At 41.7% G+C, this 21,305-nt stretch overlaps 1 protein-coding gene across 4 annotated transcripts in view; it reads right to left on the bottom strand.

Moving 5' to 3' along the window:
* Positions 1-9,747: 9,747 nt before the first annotated feature.
* GAS7 (growth arrest specific 7) overlaps positions 9,748-21,305 on the bottom strand; it is a 117,319-nt gene continuing 105,761 nt past the window's right edge. For all 4 annotated transcript variants that reach the window (XM_048054954.2, XM_048054953.2, XM_048054956.2 and 1 more), the window contains exons 13-14: positions 20,814-20,912; positions 9,748-20,091 (exon numbers count right to left, since the gene is read on the bottom strand). In XM_048054954.2, the coding sequence (XP_047910911.1) occupies positions 19,978-20,091; positions 20,814-20,912 (213 nt within the window). In that variant the 3' untranslated portion in view covers positions 9,748-19,977. The remainder of the gene's footprint in view (positions 20,092-20,813; positions 20,913-21,305) is intronic.

Consider the following 21,305-nt stretch of genomic DNA (forward strand, 5'->3'; position numbering starts at 1 on the left):
TGTGCTGCGCAACAGCAGCTGGGAGAGTGAGGAGTGAGAAACAGCCCTGCAGACACCAAGGTCAGTGAAGAAGGAGGGCTGAAGGTGCTCCAGGTGCCAGAGCTGAAGTTTCCCTGTGGCCTGTGGAGAAGACCGTGATGGAGCAGGCTGTCCCCCTGCAGCCCATGGGTCCCACACGGAGCAGATCTCCACGCTGCAGCCCGTGGAGGAGCCCCCGGTTGGAGCAGGTGGATGTGGCCTGGAGGAGGCTGCGGCCCATGGAGAGCCCCCGCAGGAGCAGGCCCCGGGCCGGAGCTGCAGCCTGTGGAGAGGAGCCCACGCAGGAGCAGAGTACCTGGGGGGAGCTGCTGCTCGTGGGGGACCCATGTTGAAGAGTTCTTGAAAAGCAGTTCTTGAAGAGCTGCTGCCTGTGGGAAGCCCATGTAGGATCAGTTTGGGAAGGATGGCATCCCATGGGAGGGTCCTGACATAGCTGGGGCAGAGAGTGACCATGGAGGAGAGGCGGAGACAAAGTGCTGGGGACTGACTGCAGGCCCCATTCCCCATATCCCTATGCCTATCAGGGTGGGGGGAGGAGGTAGAAGAGGGTGGATTGGGGGAAGGTGTTTGTAGTTTGCTTTTAGTTTCTCACTGGTCTAATCTGTTAGTGATAGGCAATAAATTATATTAATCTCCCATGTTGAATCTGTCTTGCCTGTGATGGTAATTGGTGAATGATCTCTCTGTCCTTATCCCTTGAGCACTTTTCTACTGTATTTGGCCCTTTTCTTTTAAGGAAGGGAAGTGAGAGACTGGCTATGGTGGAGTTTAGCTGCCCAGCAAGGTAAAACCACCGCTGTTCTGTCATGCTCGATGACCTCACTTCCCAAGGCACCAAATAAAAGTGAAGTAAAACTAAAAGTCCCACATGCAACACCTCATTAAATTCTACGAAAAAAAGCCAATTTGCAGAGGACTGGATTCTGGAAAACGCTACAGTACTACTGTTTTGTTCCAGTGCAAACATGAATCAATATAACAACCACTATTTTTTTAAAGAGATAAAAGACAAATTTAATAAAATAGCTAAAGTATCCCATGACAACTTGTCATAAGTACATCACAACTACAGTTATGATTGTTTTACAGCCCTCTTCCCCCCGGGACATTGAGGTTGGAATAGGAGGAGACTGGTCTATCTTAGCTACTAATCAGACTATGAAAGAGTGGCAAATTGATATCCCTACATCTCCAGCCTCAAGTGCAGGAGAACAAAATGGTGATGTTGTACTTCTGGGTCCATGTGAACATACTGGTGCCTAATACCAGAACTGGAGGAAGAAAAGCTATACCAGAAGGCATGTGCCGTCCCTAGCAGTCTTGATCTTCATGAGTGTTTAGACTTTGGTGGAAATTGAAGATGTGTGACAAGTAGGACAACAGCAGTACAAGAAACACCAACCATGGCACTCATCTTCAGTAGGTCATAGTCCACAACTGCCAGGGCATCATCCCCTCACCTCAGGCTTGATGTCATCTTTATCTGTATGGCAGATCAGACCACTTCCAGCTTGATTACGCTGTGCTTTACAACCTATTGTCTCTTGGTCCATTTCTCTGATTCCCTTCAGCACCAGCATTTGGTAGTACTGGCAAGTCAAAGTCTGTTTACTGTCATCGGCAGCCTGATGGCAAGAGCTGCATTTAGGTACTTCTAGTGCCTTCAGTTCACCAGCTGTCTAGTGGGCTAATGTCAGTTTGTGTCTACCATAGCAGTTCTTACTTGCCTGTCTACTCAGGCATTCCCATCTGCCACTTCAGGCAAGGAATTGCAGAGCACAGGAACTGTCAGGAGAAAAAGAAACCTAAATAATGTGCTAGAAATTATTAGGAAAGAAGTATACAGCATTATGTTATCCTCAGTGCACCTACACCTTAATACCTTGTTCTTTTCTGGTCTTCCCAACTGGAGAGGATACATCAGAACTAGGTCAGGCAGAGAACAGAGGAGTCTGGGGACCAGAACTGCTCACCTTGAAGAACAAATGGCTGGGGCAAGAGGGAAGGAATATGATAGTGAGCTGTCAGATCATGGGTGGACTACAGAAGGCAAGTAGCTGTCTCTTCCGTACAAGAACTAAGATAATAAACTAACTTGGTGAGGTGCAGATTACATCATTGTGCTTTGCAGCTGTTTTCTTCATAATGTTATGGGAAGTTTATACAAATCAGAAGTCAAATCATGGGAGAAAAAAGTCTGTCAAATGCTGTTTAAATGCAAAACTGTACAAGTGGGAAAGAGAGTCCCTAAACAGAGATCACTAGGGCTCACAGTGTAATCTGGGAAAGTATCACAATGTATTTCAATATAAAGCTTTCATCTAATACATCCTCCCTGAGAAACCAGTATTTCCTGGTCACTGTCCAAGCCAAGATACTGGACTACATGGAGCTTTTGGCCTAATGCAAATGTTTACTCTTCATAGACTTAAGAGGTAAGTTATTTGTAATTTGTTTCAGCAATAGGGAAGAGTGGGAAAAAGCACAGAGCTGAAAGAACTAAAAAAGGAATTGACTACGTATGTCCTTCCATGTAAGCACCACAGTAACTAAGCAGTTAATTATACATCTGGAACAAGTATTTGCTAAAATCTGTAGGCATTTTAATGATAATGTGAACATGAAACACTCCTGGGAAATGTGAGCAGTGCTAGAAAGTTGTCCTGACCCAACGCTGACGTTTTTTCACCTTAACAGCAGAAACATCCAGCAAACTTTCTCCGCTTTAAATATGCTTACCAGAATCTGAAAAGGCAATTAGGAAGAGCTCCTGAACCGTGATCCTGTGAGCAGAGAATAGTCACTGTTGCCACATTGCAGACTTTAAATACATGTAAGCAGTTGATGCAAAAAGAGAGTTCTACTCTCTTCCAGCAAACAAAGCCAAATGACACAGTCTTAAAGTATGTGCTAGGCCTACAAAAAAATCACAGAACTGTAAGTGAAACGACTATAATTTACGCTATAGCTCCAGGAGACTGAGTGTTCACTTTTTGGCTTTATAAAACAGGAAGTCAAAATAAAATTGGAGCTAGAAGTTCTCATCATGTACTTTCAGGGACCTGTGAAAAAAAACAGTGCAAACAGAGCATACAGCATTAACCAATGAAGCTAGACTGTTTATCCCTACAATAAATACTTCCCTAGTGCATGTTTGTAATTTCTTCTTTAATTTGTATAAAGGACTGAGACAGTAATGTTTGTAATTTCTTCTTTAATTTGTATAAAGGACTGAGACAGTAATTTAGACAAGGAAGAATTTTTGAGTAAGAAATGTGACATTAGTATTTCTGAGATTTGTCTCAAGATAGAAGAACCTGACTGACAAAACTTCACTCGTGTATGAGGTCAGATTCACTGTAAGGCATACAAACAGCCTTCTTTGGGCTTGGCTTGACTTTCAGATCTGAAACTGCCATTGTATTTAATGGAACTATTAGAAATGGTAGTTGGTAGCTAGGTAGCAAACCAGGAAAGGTTACTAGAGCTAAAAAAACATTAAACCATTTGCATCAATTTGGCACATGGTTTTGCCCCTTAAAAAGGGCCTCACAAAAGGCATGTGTCACTATAACCTGTGAGAGTTCACAAAAACTTTTAGCCCATTTTGGTTATAGAAGTTTAACCTTCGTTTGACTCACACTGGTAGACTGCTCCTATTCAGTGGTCTTGTGTGAATTCCTCCATGAGCAGTGCAAATCACCATGAGAACCTCTGACCTTCTGCAAACAGATTTTTTTCTGTCCATTGTAAGCCTCGCAGAGCACAATTGTCTCTTCCTGTGTTACATACAGTGACCAACATAGATGGATGCAGACAGGTCCAACAGATCATTGCCTGTCAGGCCCCCTAACTGCACCAATAGGACTTAACTGTGCTGACCAGCCTGACATGGATGTCCTCTCTCCACGGTTCAAGGAGTACAATTTAAGTTCAGGGCTGAGCTCTGTTTTAGGTGTCTGACCTGTGCTGTAGGTGCAGCTGTTTCCAGGCCTATCTCCAGCTTTGTCTCTTGAATGGACCCATGTCGTAGCCTCATCTCCTAGTCCTGTGCCTAGGCTCATCTCCTATTGCAGCTGACCAAAGTCCTTGGGTGGGCCTTGGTCCTGATTCATGAACTCATCTTGCTTTAGGGTGTTGATGCACCACATTACCAGCACCCTACTTCTTTCAAGCTTTTCAGAGCTGTGCCCTGGTGATAGCTGTGTTCACTGAGGGCTCTGCCTGTGCTATGATCTAGGGCCCCCAGCACAAGAAGGATGTGGGACTGTTAGAGCAGGTCCAGGGGAGGGGAGGTTAGAGCAGGTGGGGAGGTTAGAGCAGGTCCAGGGGAGGTTAGAAGGAAATTATTAGCTCAGAAGGTGGTGAGGCACTGGAACAGGTTGCCCAGAGAGGTTGTGGATGCCCCATCCCTGGAGGTCTTCAAGAATAGGTTAGATGAGGCCCTGAGCAACCTATCTAGTGGGTGGTGTCCTTGCTTACAGCAGGGGGGTTGGAACTAGGTGATCTTTAAGGTCCCTTGCAACCTGAGCCGTTCTATGATTCTGTGGTCACTTTGCTCCTGGTTTGTTTCACTCTCATGGAGTAGCCCTGCTCTTGCTGCTTGTTGACACCATTGCTCAGCATATTTTTCATATTTCATTGGGAAACACGACTATTTGTGATGGGTACATGTGAAACATTAGAAGATGTAAGAAGCAACTCCATTAGGCTGACACCAAGGAAAATGACTACACAGCCGGGGATTGTGTGGTCCCTTTCCAAACCTGGTATCCTGTCCTCCAGCTGGCAAGCAGAGGTACTGAGTGCTTTCGTGCTCCCAAGATTGTAGTTCTCTACAGTATAAAAGTTCATTATTACTTCTCCTTAGCTGCACGTTATGGCCTACCCCTTCAGCAAAGAATCTTTTGCTGCTCCACCACTGCTTTGCCCTGGAATGTCTTAAGTCCAACAGACTTCCTTTGCCTGGAAAAATACAGTCCTGTCAAGGATTGCAGATTTGGGTTGAGCAGCAGTGCTGGAAGTGTGGTATGTAATGTGGCTGCAAATGTGGTGTTGTCCTCTGATGCCTATACTTGACATCAAGGTCATATGCAAAGAAAAGGAACGAGTTAGAAATATGTCACATCTGTCACCTCCTCTTTCCTTTTTCCATTCCAAATCAGGATACATTGAAAACATGAGTTAATATGACAACAAAGCCAGGTATTAGAAAGCAGTCAGCTGACACATTTGTGGCCAAGACGTAACAGCTTTTTATTCTGTCAGGCCTGTGTCTGCAATTGCTCCATCACCAGTCCTGACAGCACACCCGGTAATCTTCAACGCAGTTGCAGTTTTCTAAGGACACTCCAATCTGAAACCCTGTAAGGCAAAGAGACACACTGACATCTTGTGTAAGACAGAAACATGCACTCCAAAAAACAAAATCTGCACTGTAAAGGCGTAAATGGCATTGAACTGTGAGGGAAAGCAAAAGGGCCCTAGCAAATAATTCTGGGGTTCTTCCTCAGGTAGTAAATTGCTTGAAGGGAAATAGTCTGTGGAAAACCTATGCCAGACATAACTCCACCTCCTGTATTTTAAAAATAAACACCTAGAAGCAGTTTTCCCTATGCTCATGAGAAATTGCAGAATCATTTTCTGTGGTATTTTTAAAGATATCTTTATTATGCTAAATAGATTAAAACTTAGTCCTAAGTAGATTGTTTGTTTCTGTTTGTCTCTACGACTAATCTTTTAATTAGTCAAGCACCTGGGGTGTTTCTTGTCTAACAGAGACAGAGCCCGTGACTCTCAATCTGAACTCTTCAGATCTCATGTGTAAAACAGATCAGCACAGATCAGGTGTAAATGCACATACATAGAACAAGACTCTGCTACGTTCACCTATGTGGCAAAAGCAGATGGGTGGAAGGGTTTTGCTGGGGCACGTCATGTTTTAACAACAAAATCCACGCAAAACTGAGGCTATGAGGCATTTTGCCACATTACTGAAACTCACAATTTCTACTTCTTTCAGCTCTATTGTCAGTGATATAAAGCCCTATATAGCCAGGGGAAGGGTGCACAAGCACGTGCCTGGTGGTGCTTCCTTCAAACTCCTGCCTTGGTCCATATAGCTGCAGGACCTGCTGTGACCAGAGGCTGAATCTCTGGATTAAGCAATGCTTGGAGTAAAATCTTTCTCACAGCAACTAAATCTGTTTCAGAGCAATGCAAACTTCTGACATCCATAGCATTCTGAGGCATAAGGGTTTGCAATTTGACTGTGCAGCCTGAGAGGAATTATCATCTTTCACTTGATCTGTTGGTTAATTTAAATGCCTCTAGCGTTAAGGATTTGGGGGTAAGAAAAGCCTTCCTGACTCGTTTAGACTTTGGGTGAGGGAGGGAAACCCACAACTGCAGGGCACAAAAAAAGAGAGGGGAAGTACAGATACACTTGAAAACTAATACAGGCTGGGAACAGATGTGGAGAGCTGTTGAGAGGAAGGCTACACATCCCTTCAGGTGAGTTAGTAGTGGGCATTTAAATTAAGCCTTTAGCTTCTAGGCCACAAACTCCGGTGCAAAACCCCAAAATGTGCATAGGAAAAGAGTTGTTTATTATTTCTACAGCACATGACTAGTACAAGGTTGATGTCTCACAAATACAACACAGTTAATGAAATTTACCTTGGTTGCTGTTCAATTCTACTAACCTACTGACTACTCATTTTTTATCACACGAGTCAAAAAATAAGTACACCTCATGAAGGACTTGAGAACACTTACTTCAAGGCAGGAAATAATTACTGGACATCCTTCAGAGTCCAGACCAATATAAGTAAGTAAGCACCAGGGTGCAATGCTTTCTGTCTGACCATTCGGTAGAGTGGGATTATATTGATAAAAGATTAACTTTGCTTTTATCTGTAGGAACATTGCTGGGGCTCTAGACACGCCCAAGATTTGGCTGTTTGGAAATTGTGGATGGTATGAGTAGGCATATGGGAAAGAAAATGCAGAAATAACATTTTAAAAGGTAGACCTACATAAACATTTCACCTCAGGTGACAATGTATTGTTTCTGTGACGAAAGGGTCAGTTGTTCCTGGTGATAAAAATGCTAACTCTGCACAGCTTTCCAGGCTTACTGGCTGTATTCAATATTCATCTACAATGTATTATCATTGTGGGAAGGCCCTGTCTGAAATAACAAATAAATCAAAAAGATTTTTCTCAAATCAATGAACGAACAGTGCCTTTATTGCACAGGAAGGTCACTGCACAGTCAGAGCCCTGAAACAGGTGTATCTGAAATGCTACATTTTTATGCAAGTTGCATGACTGTCCAAAATCAATAACAGGAATACAGCATAAAACATCAAAAGTTAATGCTTAGATTCATCAGCAAAGGATGCATACTGGACAGTATATGTAGCCAAAAGTGAGGCTTAATCCTGAAATATTCTGTGCAAAGCAGAGCCAAGTAAAAGCCATCATTCATTACTTACTGATTATGTGCTAAATAATATGATCTCTGAGTTCAGATGTCCCTGTGGCAGCAGGCCACTGGGAGCACATCATTGGGGAACTCCCCCAGACCTCCTCTAACTGGCCTGTACGCAGCCAGGTTAAGAAATGATCTCCTACAGGCTAGACTCCTCCTGCCCAGAGCCTACCAGGTGCTATTTGACACAGTGCAGTTTGCATTCCCTGCAGTTTTTAGGACTGTCAGAACAAAAACTATTCTGATTAAAGCATTTTTCTTTGACTAGCAGGGCTCCCGTTGGATCTGTCAGTAGGGCCATTAGATCAGAATCTGCCTTTGAAGAGACTTGCAAATGGACTTTATGCGTCCTGCCTGTGGTACATGGCCATAAACAGCAACACAGGAAGCATACTGTTCTCAGGTCACTTAATAATTGAATTGCTCCAAAATTCTACCTTCAACAAGCCTAACTTATTCCAGCCCTGAAGGAAAGGTGGAACCCTACACAAAAATAATGAAGGTGATGAGGAACAGCACCTAGTACAAATGGGACCTGATTCAAATCACTGGTGTCCATGCAGCCTCCAATTTCCATTTAATACTTTTAACTTGTAAGGACTTATCCAGAAACTTCCAAATCATGTTGCTGATTAGGAAACATCAGAAGATGCAGACAGAATTGACAGGATTTTATTTATAAGTAACAGGAATGTCTGAAGCATTAGGTAAGGGCTTGAGGAATAAAGCATATCTACTTATTAGTTGCGAAAGAAATCTGAAATCAAATCACTTCACTGATGCCCTTCCACCTTTTTTTCTACTTCTGAGGAATGTGAGAGGGTCAAAAGCGTTACTGTACTGTGAAATCCAAGCTTTTTTGAGTAATTATTTTTTTAAGTAATTATTTTGAGTAATTTTTTGAGTAATTATTGTTTGCAAAAGACAGGTGTTTGTGTCCAAAATGAAGTAAAATCTTCTGTCCTTTATATCCAAATGTCATAGACTGTGAGGCTGACAGCCCGATCATCCACTCTGGTCCTTGACTGTAACAGTTAAGAGCCACCACACCAGCACAGCAAATGTCACAAGTTGTACGGTATCTCCTCATCTGCGGTTTCAGAGTTGTATTGTCCTCCACACTTGAAAATGCTGTTTGGTGATAAGGTGCAATGAAGTGTACCACAATATGTTAAGAATTGCCAAGCTTTCCCCAAGATGGTTTACACCATGCACCAACACCTGAAACAGCATTCTGAGACTTTTTTTTAGCAGATTTAGGCTACTTTGGGCAAAGTGCAAATGTACTGCTTTGAAAACCAAGCTTCAGCCTAGAACTTTTGCAGTGCCTTACCTGTCTCTTCCTTTCCCATGAAGAGTAAGCACAACTCTTCAACTACTTACCACATCAATGTATTAGGAATTTCCTTTACTAGCAACTCCTGTATTCCTTTATCTTTAAAAACACGTCATGCAGATATAGGACTATTCTGCAGGTGGGTGAAGAAAGTAAATTTTTACATGAGATCAAACCTGGAAAAATTCTTAGGAGGAAGCTCCAGTGAGGATTATGAGATGTGTGGACAATGCCTTTACCTCCAAAGTCAGTGTATCACATGCTGCTGGGAGGGTGAGCTCATGCTCTGCAGAACTGTGACACGTGCTTGTTCTGTGCTCTGCTTCTCCAGCAGCATCCCACATTGGAGACAGTTGTTGGACTAGACAGAATTTTGGTAAGGTTGACTTTGACTTTGTTAGAAGACCTGCCAGCATGCATGTTAACTCAAACATTCAAAGTAGAACAATTTATTAACAACATTTTACAACAATGCTTTCTCTTCATCTAAACTTCAAGGTAAACATGGGACTTGCAGCTAAAGGACTGTGTGTAGAACACTTACAGAGCACTTAAACTATGCCCATTTCATGGCAGCTGCTTTCACGCCTGTTTATGAATCAAACCCACTTAACTACTGTGTTTTAAATAGTTTTCTATATAAAAATGAAATTTTAACAATTGTACTCATCTGAATATCATGCAAAGGTCTGAAAAGGATATGGGTAAGTACATTACACCTGATGGATGTGATTGCAAATTCTAGCTATGTTACACTAGCATCAACAAAGCAGTAAATGTGCATATGACACCCCAGGTGTACTTTGACGATATTGCATTCAAAAGGTGTGTGACTTTGGTAGAAGAAAAAAACAGTCTGGTATATACAATTCCATGCTCAATGTGTCTCTGTACAGTTTATTTTACAGGTTATGAGATGAGCACTGTGGTGCATATAAACTTGCAGAACAATAGAGGAAAATACAGTTTAACCATATGAAATTGTTTTACAGAAGACAAACATTATGTTGTGGAAATGCCTTCGATATTGAAGGACAAGATCCATACTGACATATAGTAGCTTCCACCAAACTCTGCCAGTATACCCAAGCTGAAGATCTGCCCCTTAAATGCTTTCTGCATTCAACTTCTTCAGGTTGGTGATTCCTTCATGTACCTTTATGGAACAAACCTCATCCTACAATTTGCACAATGATGCAAGATTTACTAATTACCCAGACAGAGACTGCATGATACATAAACTATTTTAAGAGGTCTAGTCAGCCAAAATTTATGGAATGTTACAAAACTCTGGTTAAACATCTTTAAAAAGAAATTAGTAGTGGCAAGAGACATCTTTTCTAAAATTTTAGAATGTATTTAGCAAATTACACAAAAAGGACCAAACAAGCAATCTTATTTTAGCAGAAAACTCTGTTTTACTGTATGACTGGTAATCTGGCCTACCCTTGAATCCTTGCTGCCAGAATGTCTGCAAAACCGTTTGGTAGATTTTTCACTGTCTTGGGCTGCTGGAAAAATGGAAATTAAAGAGAAGAAAACATTTGCCCAATACTAGAACCTGCTGGTGGTGGGGTTTTGTTTGTTTTTTGTTTTTAAATTTCATTTTAACGAATAGAGGTTTCTGTCCCTAAGAATGTTTTTGTCATACTGAAGTAACAGAGTGGTAAATGGGTATCAAAATTCCTTATGTTCTTTTGAAAATCTCAGTCATCCCATCAAAACACCTCCAAAGGAACAAGGAATTTCAGGTCAAGCATTCCCAAATTCAAATGACTAAGATTGTCACATCGTGCGGATGTGAGATCCCTGAAATCACTGTTCAGCTTTGGACTTCCAGTACCAGAAAAATTGTTCCAAGCAACTGCTTTAAAGAAGAGTCAAGGTTTGTTTTTACAAAATAGCATTAGTTAAGCCCTAAATGCTACTTGACTCAACTATATTTTATGCAGAACTGCCTGCTTATTCCCTACTGAGACCCTTATACTGAGACCACTATACCTATGTGTCAGAAAATTAAGTTAAAACTGTCTTTCAATGCAGTTAAGTCTAACATGGCTAACATTTCCTTCTCCATTTTCAGCACTATGATTTTATGATGCCTGTGTTAGACTGTAAATGATCAGTGACATAAAGGCAGGAATATATAAGTGTGAATGCCCTAAAAGAGTGCACAGTCCAGAACAAGGAGGAAGGGTTGAGATTCCTGCACAGATCTGTACATACTGGCTGCTCCTAAGTTCTGAAAATTTTTAGGGTCAATCTGTGTATTTTATATGGTTGTAGCATGTACAATTTAAAGAGGCACTTCAAGAGGAACAACTAGCTCAGTTTTAGTAGGGTTGTGATACAAGCCATTATTCAGTTATTTATGAAATCAGTAGCTCTGAAAGACTATATATATTCAAAACTATACTCTTGTCCACTCACTGAACCTGAATATAGCAGCTGAAAAGCTTTTGTTCTTAATATCCACTGAGTTTGTCTCTTACAATACACCTGAAACAGTTCAACTTAATGTAAGTTGAGGGAGTTAAATTTGAATGTTTCAAATTTGTATTTTTATGTAATTAGTATGCTATTACTGTAAGACAAATTTTATTGGTCTCTAAAAGATTTTGTCCATGTACAATTGTTAGAAACAGATGTTTCATTAGGCACAAAAGGTTTCTGCTTTGAGAACACATGGGATTAGAAATTTAAGTGAAATTTTGCTATGTGTTGGTCCCTTCAGAAAAAATCTCCAGGGAAAAAAGATAAACTGTGACTTGCACAAAAAGGAGTCATTGCACTTCCAAACCTAGTGGCTGTTTAGAGAACTCCAAAACAAAACCCAAAACAACATCTCCAAAAAGCAAGCACTTACCAGCCTCAGAAAATATCCAGAAGCGTGAAGTTTGGTCAACACATAAAAGAAATGTTCTATGAACATTCAAAATCAAAGAAAAGATCTTGAAAACTGGTGTATGTCAGTAACGAAGGGGGAGGGGGGGGTAGTAACAATGAAGTTGAAGAAATTAAAATTGACAGATGCCCTCTTACATAAGATCTACTATGAGACAATGTAATGAATAATATTTATACAACAGTTCTCAGGAGGAAGACAAGGACTTGCTGATGTGAAAGATGACATCATAATTATGTAAAAGAAAGACTGTGTTCTCCAAGCTCCTGGAGAATACCTGCACACGAGGCTTGATAGATTTCTGCCTGACTCACAGCCAGTTCAGTGCCGTGGCACAGGACATCATACTACTGCCAAATCCAAATAACATTCTGCAGTCATCAGTGTGCTATTGCCACATATCAGTCTCCTGCTTGCACAATCACATGCTAGTCAGAGAGCCCTGTATCAAGGAAGAGATACAAGGGAACATTTCATTACTGATTTTCATATGCTAAGCAAAATTCAGCAATGAGCCTTCTACTGGACCCGTCAGGGTTCTGAGGAAGATGAGTGCCTAGCATCAAGCTCAAATTTCATTGGGGCAATTAAATATTTTACTATCTTATGTGTACGCTTTTTAATTTGAATCTGCCTGTGACTATCACCCGCCTGGTTAAGAGGGACCAACATGCTCCTCTGCAAAATGTCAGATGCCTCCACCATGCACAGAAGGACACCAGTCAGCTGCTCCTGAACACCGTACCGAAGGAATGCCCATACAGGAAGAATTATTCACAGCAATGCTTCGGAAACCACTACGTCTGGGACCTGATTCTTCTGTTTGAACATGTGCTGGATAGCAAAACGCCTACAGACTTTACATAAGGCTCAGTGATCAGGAAAAAAGACATTGTTCTTGCAAAGTAGAAATGTAAGAGTGACCAGGACTGCTTCCAGGACATCAAACTCTTGACTCCTATCTCTAGGAATAGGCCCAGCAGGCTGCACTAGTGCAAAACAGCACACTGGCTATTACGAAATAGCAAATACTTTTTCTATTCAGAATGAAGCAATCAGTTGATCACACCAAGAAGCCACATCTACTCACTCCAGGGGTTCCTTCAAAGTGCTGGTTTGGATTTCTAAGGTGCTTCATAGTGAAGGACCCACCTGGGTAAGCAATGCTCTTTCTCCCTCTCTCTCTGTGATAAAACAAACAGATGGTCAGAGCCACTTTTTCACTTATTTTGGGAATTGGATCATTAGAGCAGCAACAGGAGAGCTGTAGGCTCTAGAGCCATGCTCCTACAATAGCCTATTACACACAGCTGTTGAGAACTGCATACAGCAGCTAAGTCTCATACATTAAGTATTTGAGATTCTCGTTTCTTAATGTTTACCTCATTGAGAGACTGAGAGGAAAAAAAAAGGAAGCTTGTGAATTCCTATTCAATACCCTTATTTTCAAAGTCTCTGGTATCACCTGTGTGTGCCCTGATGACTTCCTAGAAACCTCTGACAGCTAAGCACTTCCAAAGAGCAGGTCAAAAGAGTGTACATTTCTGCATAAAGACTATGGAGGCTCACTTCCAGCAAATATTTAAAGAACGATGTAAAAAAAGGTACAAGTTTGAAGATGTTCTGAGAAGGTCTGAGTAATTACGACTGCTATCACCATGTAAAAGCTTCCTGTGAATGCTTTATAGAAAATTCCTGTTAGGAAAATAAAATATGAGAAAATAAAGTGACTTAGCAGGCAGATCACTGTCCCAAAACAGCTATGCTTGCTTGCATTGCATCATGGTGTATGATTCTATGGGATAGCAAAATTAACAAAAAGCAGTTAATTCTGCAACAGAAAACTGAATATACATAAAGTTTAAAGAGAAACAGAGAACAAGTTTGCACATCACCTGCTACGCATGAAAGAACGAACGATTTGAATATATACTGTTACTGTGCAATATGGAAGAAATACAGCTACCCCACAGCAGCTCAAGTAGGGCTGCAGAAGGAAAAAAGTGTTCCAAGAACATAAGAAGTATTTCCACATGTCTTTCGATGCTCTTATGATCTTTTAACATTAAAAAATAAAAATTAAAAATTAAAGCCATCTCTAAAGATCCCAGTATCAAGTAATTACAGAATGGCTGAGGTTGAAAGGGACCTCCAGAGATCACTTAATCTGTTAGTTTAACAGCCCCCCTGTTGAATTTCGTGAGGTTCCTAACCACCCAACTCTCCAGCCTGTCCAGGTCCCTCTGAATGGCAGCACAGCCCTCTGGTATATCAGCTCCTCCTCCCAGTTTTGTGTCATCACCAATCTTCCTGAGGATGCATTCTATTCCGTCATCCAGGTCACTGATGAATAAATCCAACAAGACTGGACCCAGTACTGACCCCTGGGGGACACTACTAGCTTTACTAGCTTACAGGCGTCTAAGTAGACTCTGTACCGCTAATCACAACCCTCTGAGCTCTGCTATCCAGCCAGTTCTCAACTCACCTCACTGTCCACTCATCCATCCCACACTTCCTGAGCTTGCCTATGAGGATGTTACGGGAGACAGCGTTGAAAGCCTTGATGAAGTCAAGGTAGACAACATCCACTGCTCACCCCTAGTCTATCCAGCCAGTCATTCCATCATAGAAGGCTTTCAGATTGGTTAAGCATGATTTCCCCTCGGTGAATCCATGCCGACTACTCCTGATGACCTTCTTAGCCTCCACGTGCTTGGAGATGACATCTGTTCCATCACCTTTCCAGGGATGGAGGTGAGGCTGACTGGCTGGTAGTTTCCTGTGTCCTCCTTCTTGCCCTTCTTCAAGACTGGAGTGACATTGACTACTTGGGGCAGAATGGCTGGAAAGCTTCCAGAGGAAAAGGATCTGGGGGCGTTGGTTGATGCTCACCTGAACGTGAGCCAACAGTGTGCCCAGGTGGCCAAGAAGGCCAATGACATCCTGGCTTGTATCAGGAATAGTGTAGCTCACACTGGTAATTGTCCCACTGTACTCGGCTCTGGTGAGGCTGCACCTCAAGTACGGTGTTCAGTTTTGGGCTCCTCACTACAAGAAGGACATCAAGGCCCTGGAGCATGTCCAGAGAAGGGCAATGAAGCTGGTGAAGGACACAAGTCCTATGAGGAGCAGCTGAGGAAACTGGGGTTGTTTAGTCCGGAGAAAAGGAGGCTCAAGGGAGAACTTGTTGCTCTCTCCAACTACCTGAAAGGAAGTTGTGGGGAGCTAGGGGTCAGCTTCTTCTTGCAGATAACTAGCGATAGGACAAGAGGGAATGGCCTCAAATTGCGCCAGGGGAGGTTCAGGTTAGAAATTAGGAGACATTTCTTGGAGTGGTCAGGCATTGGAAGGGGTTGCCCAGGGAAGGTGGTGGTGCACCATCACTGAGGGTGTTTAAGGAAAGGCTGGATGTTATACTTAGGGTCATGGTCTAGTGAGTAATATTGGTGGTTGGGGGATGGTTGCACCAGATGATCTCGGATGTCTTTTCCAACCTTAATGATACAATGATCGGTTTTCTTCCAGTCCTCAGACACCTCTCCTGTTCTCCATGACCTTTCAAAGATGATGGAGAGTAGCCTACCAGTGAAATAGCTTTCGTACAAGAGAACAACTGAAGACTTACAACACAAGTTCAACATATAGAGGTGACTAGCAAACAAGAGTTATGGATGTGAGTGAATCTGGAGCAGGTTGGATATCTGAGAATAAGGCCTTTTTGAATCTTGCTCTATGAAAGCAACTGGAATCCTGCCAGTGATGGAGAGAGTGCACTTGGCCAGTGTTGCAAATGACTCATTACTTTCATCTCATTAACTCAAACAGAAATCAGCTAACAGCATTGGATCCAGAATCAATTCTGTTAGGAAAAAAGTTAAAAGAATACCTCAGAGAAAGACTTGCAAGGACTTTCTATTGAGTTAACTGTACCAGAAGAATATACCTTAGAATATACAGGCAGACTGGTATAGACAATGAATAAAATGTAGGCATTCCGTACAGTAGCTGAAATAACAGTTGCATAACACCTCACCTGTTGTAGCACCGGAGTCAGGACACCCAAGGGATTCGAAGCCACCGGAGATCATAGAGCCTTCTAGCTCAGACAAGAACTCAAAAGCTCTGCTTGAACTGGAGATCACCAGGGAACCAGAAATTTGGCAGCATGATACAAGTATGTATGTGACAACATTGCTTAATCCTAGAGAGGGAGCTATGCAGGAGGGGAAGGCCTTTGAAACACAGGCAGCTTCAAAAAAAAAAAAAAAAAACAGGGCAAGTGGAGCTACCAGATGAAAATTAAAGGCAAATTCCCACTAATAGTGCTTCTTTAGGTAAAAGCAATCAATACTAATCAAAAGCCCACCTTCTGCTCTGTGAACATGGAACCATATGAAGACGCAAGACAGCATCAAACAACAAAAAACAGTCTGGTACCTATAGCAACTAGAACAGTAAAAACTTGTATGACGTGTGTTGACCCATCTGCCAGAAAAACAAGATCACACCAGAGCTCAGGACCTATGGTGGCAAGAGACTTTTTTTGCAACTCGATGATGAATAGAGCAATACTGAAACTCCCAGAGTAATCTTGTTAAGAACAAACATGAGGGCAGGCATCCATGCTTCCCTTCAAACATGCCACTACTACTTTAAAGATATTGGCTGTTCAGAAGCATAGGATCTCCACCAGTCGCTGATTTGTAAGGTGTCACACTGTCCAAGATCCATCAGCCAGACTAGGTAATGGGCCAAGTATCACTGATTGCAATCTGCAATGTGGTACCACAATGGAATACCATTCGTAGAAAATAACATTCACATTGTTTTCAAGCAACAGCAAAACTTCCCTAATGCTTCCATCAATAACAAGATAAAATTCTTATTATATAGGAAATATTTCACTGAGTACAGAGCAGTTCCATGTAAGGGTTTGCTGGGCCATCAAATAAACAACAGCCAGACACAAGTGCACACCTCATCTTATGCAAGAAAAACAAAGATACAGCCTCCACCAAGAGAATTATCATTCTACACAGCTCACACTTTCCTGCAACATTTCAAATAGACCAAAAAGTAGAAGTAGGAAAACTGCCTGGAAATAATTAAAAATCAACAATAAAAACCAAGTAATCAGAAACTGCAACTGAGAATTGAGAGCAGCTTAAGAAAACCATAGAAGTGGAACCAAAATACATTTCAGCCCTCAGAGAAACCTGTGCGAATGGACAGTATTTCCAGTTCAAAGCAGATAAAATAATAAACAACTGTGAAAAAAGGAGGAAAAATAAACTATAATTGGTAACAGAGTATTTCAGACATTTATTAAGGAGAATACCATTTAAAGTGCACAACTAGCTTGTTTGGTTTTGCAATCAAAACGTGATGAGATGTCATCAAGACTGCTCATTTTAACTTGCAGTGAGGCTTAGAATACAGGGGTTGACTTTAGACGTGGCTCTCAAGTACAGCAGTAAATTTTGGCCACTAAAGTTTTGAAAGCTCACCATGAATTTGTGGTTTAAAAAAAAAAAAGTGCCTGTCCTCCAAAGTGCATGGTAGAAATAGGAAAAGTACAAATCAATATGCCAAAAAGAATCATATTGAGAACAGAGTGTGAATGAACAGGAAGACTGAAAAAGCCCTATCAGCACAAAACTTCCCTGTTCAAGCAGCATAAGAAGACTTGAAGTAAAATGTGTGTAGTCTAACAGTTCAAAGAGCGACACTTAGGCAAACTATGGTTCAGGCATCAGCATGCTGGATGCTTCCAACACTGAGAATAAAATTGTAACTGCAGATTATGAAGTGTGTAACTGAAAGACAGTATGGTAGGTGTCAGGTCTAACAATCAGCAACAACAGGAAGAGTGATCCTGAGAATGCAGCAGTCACAAAATCGCACCTGCCAATGTGCAAAGGTTTATAAAGGGTAGCAACACAGCAGAGAAGGGTGCTGAAGAGACATTTGCTTTTGCAAGATGGGAATGACTTGTAATATCAGATTTTTTAAGGTGAATAAAAGGTGATTCATTCTTCTTCTATGAATCTATACTGGTAAAGAGGTGGTTGAAAAAAAGAAAAAGCCACTCTATGAAAATGCAACAGAATTCAGTTTGAAATGACAAGCCAGAAAAATAATCACTTGCAGCAATATTTTAAAAAGTATTTCAGATAAGACTTCTCTGCATTTCAGCTTGTGTTTGTAAAGGGGAAGATTAATTCTCAGTGCTCTAATCACAGCACAGTAATTTAAATACTCTGAGATTGGTGAACAAAAGCTTAAAATAACAGCCAAGCGGAAGACACAATTTTGGTAAGGGGGAAAAGAGATGTTAATAATGAGATATAGTAGGGCAAAACTGTGGATCAAATGAAAAAGTATAGTTTTGGATACTGTAGCTAATACCACGCTACACAATGAGGAAAGGCTATAGTGGTGAAAATCAAGGTTTCACAGGATCACAGAATGGTTAAGGCTGGCAGAGATCTCTGAAGGTCATCTGGTACAACTGCCATGCTCAAAGCTGGGCCAGCCACAGCAGGTTGTCCAGGACAGTATCCAGGTGGCTTTTGAAGATCTCCAAGGAGGGAGACTACAGAACCTCTCTGGGCAACCAGTTCAACCAGTTTCTGCTGGATATAAAAGCAAGAATCTTGAGTATAAAATGCTGAAATAATAGAATCATAGAATATCCCGAGTTGGAAGGGACCCATAAGGATCATCAAGTCCAACTCCTGGCACCACACAGGTCTACCCAAAATTTCAGACCATGTGACTAAGTGCACAGTCCAAACGCTTCTTAAACTCCAACAGGCTTGGTGCAGTGACTACTTCCCTGGGGAGCCTGTTCCAGTGGGCAACCACCCTCTCAGTGAAGAACCTCTTCCTGATGTGTAGCCTAAACCTCCCCTGCCTCAGCTTGACACCATTCCCGCGGGTCCTATCACCGGTGATTAAGGAGAATAGATCGGCGCCTGCCCCTCCACTTTTGGGCCCTCTAATATATTAACAGCAACACTGATCAATCAGTCAGAAATAACAGCGGAAGAAGAAAATGAACACCTTTTAAAAAAGTCTCCGAACACTGTGCCAAAAGCTGTGTTGAATTTTTGGTAAGGAAAAAACTGTGTTTAAATATATGATGATGCAGAAGTGCTGGGCATCCACAGCTATACTTAATGCAGTCTAGAATCACAGATACGTGGTACCTTTGAAAATCAGGATCTAAAAAGATAAGCATAATTTAGCTACATGAACTTGGTAATTAAATATAGCTAAAGTCTCTGATATTCAACTGAAGGAACCAACAGAGGGCAATTTAAACTTGAATCCCAAACAAAATGTTAGAGAGTTGTCTTTAAAAAGACACCATGAAAAAACATCCCGCATAAGCAGGAAAGGTTTTGAGCATCTCATTTATTCCTTGGTATATAACTTCTTTCTGTCATTGAGCTAATTCTGTCATTGAGCTAATGAGGTAGGTATAGCACAATAAAGTCTTTCCTGGTAAATAACACTTTCAACTTTATCAATTGGCCTAGAACAGAAACAATGACAATAATAGGTTTATGTATCCCTGAGAGGGAGTATAAAACAGGAAGAACAAGAGTCCTCTCTATAGATATGGGGGAAAAGGGCCATGGTGGGAAACTGTTATATGAAATAAATGTATTTGCACAACGTTGCTGCAAGATATGCAAGTTTTACAGATGGGGGAGCCAGAAAGTTAATTGACTTGCCTGTGGTCATGAAAGCAGTCAGTAACAGACCTGGGGTTCATGATTAGGGCTTCCTTGCCTCCTGCATCATGTTCATTTACCCACTTGCTGGCCAGAAGAGACACTGCATTGTTGTTCTAACATACTATATATGATAGCCATGCAAGGGATATAGCACAAAGTCACTGAAGAACACAGTTCTCTCTGTACCAGAAAGCAGATTTCTTCTGGAAGCTGCGTGCAATTGAGAACCTTTGGTGGGAAGTGCACACCTGTTTTCTTCACCTTGGAATGTTTGGTGTTTAAGGCTTAGTTAGCACAATGAAAACCATTTTAATGACTAAATGTAACAGAGATAGCCCGTACAGGCATAAATTACAAGGTGTCTGGTAGTGGAACAACCTTTTCCATATGCTCTTCTGACCCCTAAAAAAAACATTAGCCTGGTTAATTCATCACGTACAACTATAAGAACAGTCTATATTTCCATGTCCACAGGTCGGATATCTCCAGTTTTGTGTTCTTTTACCCACAATTCCCTGTCTTTGGCAGGATCCACTTTCCGAAGCAACTGATCCACGAGCTCTACTGTCTGAAATAAACAAAACAAGAATCAAAATGTCAAGGGTGCATTTCAAGTGGATACAGTCACTGCTCTGAAGTGCAGAACTGCTTTGGGCATGCCTGTGTGGCATTTGCTGACAACTAAGAACTGCATGTACTTGAGGCCAGGGGACAACGGCCAGAATGGGAAGCCTTGTAGCAGGAAGCAGAAAAAAGGCAGGCCTGCAATGTCAGGCAGAGACAAGCTTCCTATACCAGGCACTGGCCAGTCAGTCTCTTGACTCTAGATCTGCAAGCTATACCTTACATCAAATACAACCATGTATTGCAGGTCAGCATACCTCCCGTGTTTAAATATTTGAAAACTAGACTTTTTAAAAATGAAAAATATACTTCCTCTCCCAACAGTGAAACTGTCTATTTACCATCTTTCATTGCAAGAAAAAATGACCTTGAGGTGTAGCATATGTTGCTGGCAGAGCTGGTAACAGCTCATGCTGGTCAAATGAACTTCAATACCCCAGCTAAAAGCTGTGATCCAGTAGTATGAAATGTAAGCAGGATCAGGAAGTCTTGGAGGAACAGGACTGGAGGGTTGCACTACAGTACTGCTGCAAACTTAACAAGCTGACAACATGCACTACTTCCACATCTCTTTTTGGTACCAAGTTAGTCAGATCAGGATAGGGACCATTCAGCTCAGATGAAATGCAGTAAAGACCAAAGGGATTAAACAAAAAGCAGACTTACACTTTGGTTGAACATGTCTGTCTCGTGCCGCAGCTGTGTATACTGACAAAGATGCTGCCGAATCATCTCCACCCTTTCAACTTCTAGTCTCTCAAGCTCCTGAAGAGGAAAAAAAAAAAAAAAAATCAAGTGCACATTTTTCTTGGAAGCTGATCTGGAAGGCCCAGCCTCCCAAAGGATGACATACAAAAGGTCAGTGCAATACAGCCCCAGTCAGTGCAATACAGCCCCAGGGTCATGCTTTGGAACTGAATTCTGAGGTTCCCCCTGAATTGCAAAGAAGAGACAGCAAGCAACAGAAGTCACTTTAGCCTTAGCCAAAGGACAGAAAAAAAGGGTAAAACTTCGCATTGTTTTCAGGGATACTGCAAGCCAAGAGGGAATCTGTTTCCTGCAAGAAGCTTTGCATGTTTGTTGAAGTTAGCTCCGGTGATTCCTTGGGGAAGCAGGAGACCATGTCAAGGTGTATGACTCAGAGGGCCTTACACCTGA

This window comes from Anser cygnoides, chromosome 19 (genome assembly GCF_040182565.1).
Source record: "Anser cygnoides isolate HZ-2024a breed goose chromosome 19, Taihu_goose_T2T_genome, whole genome shotgun sequence".
Taxonomy (NCBI): Eukaryota; Metazoa; Chordata; class Aves; order Anseriformes; family Anatidae; genus Anser; species Anser cygnoides.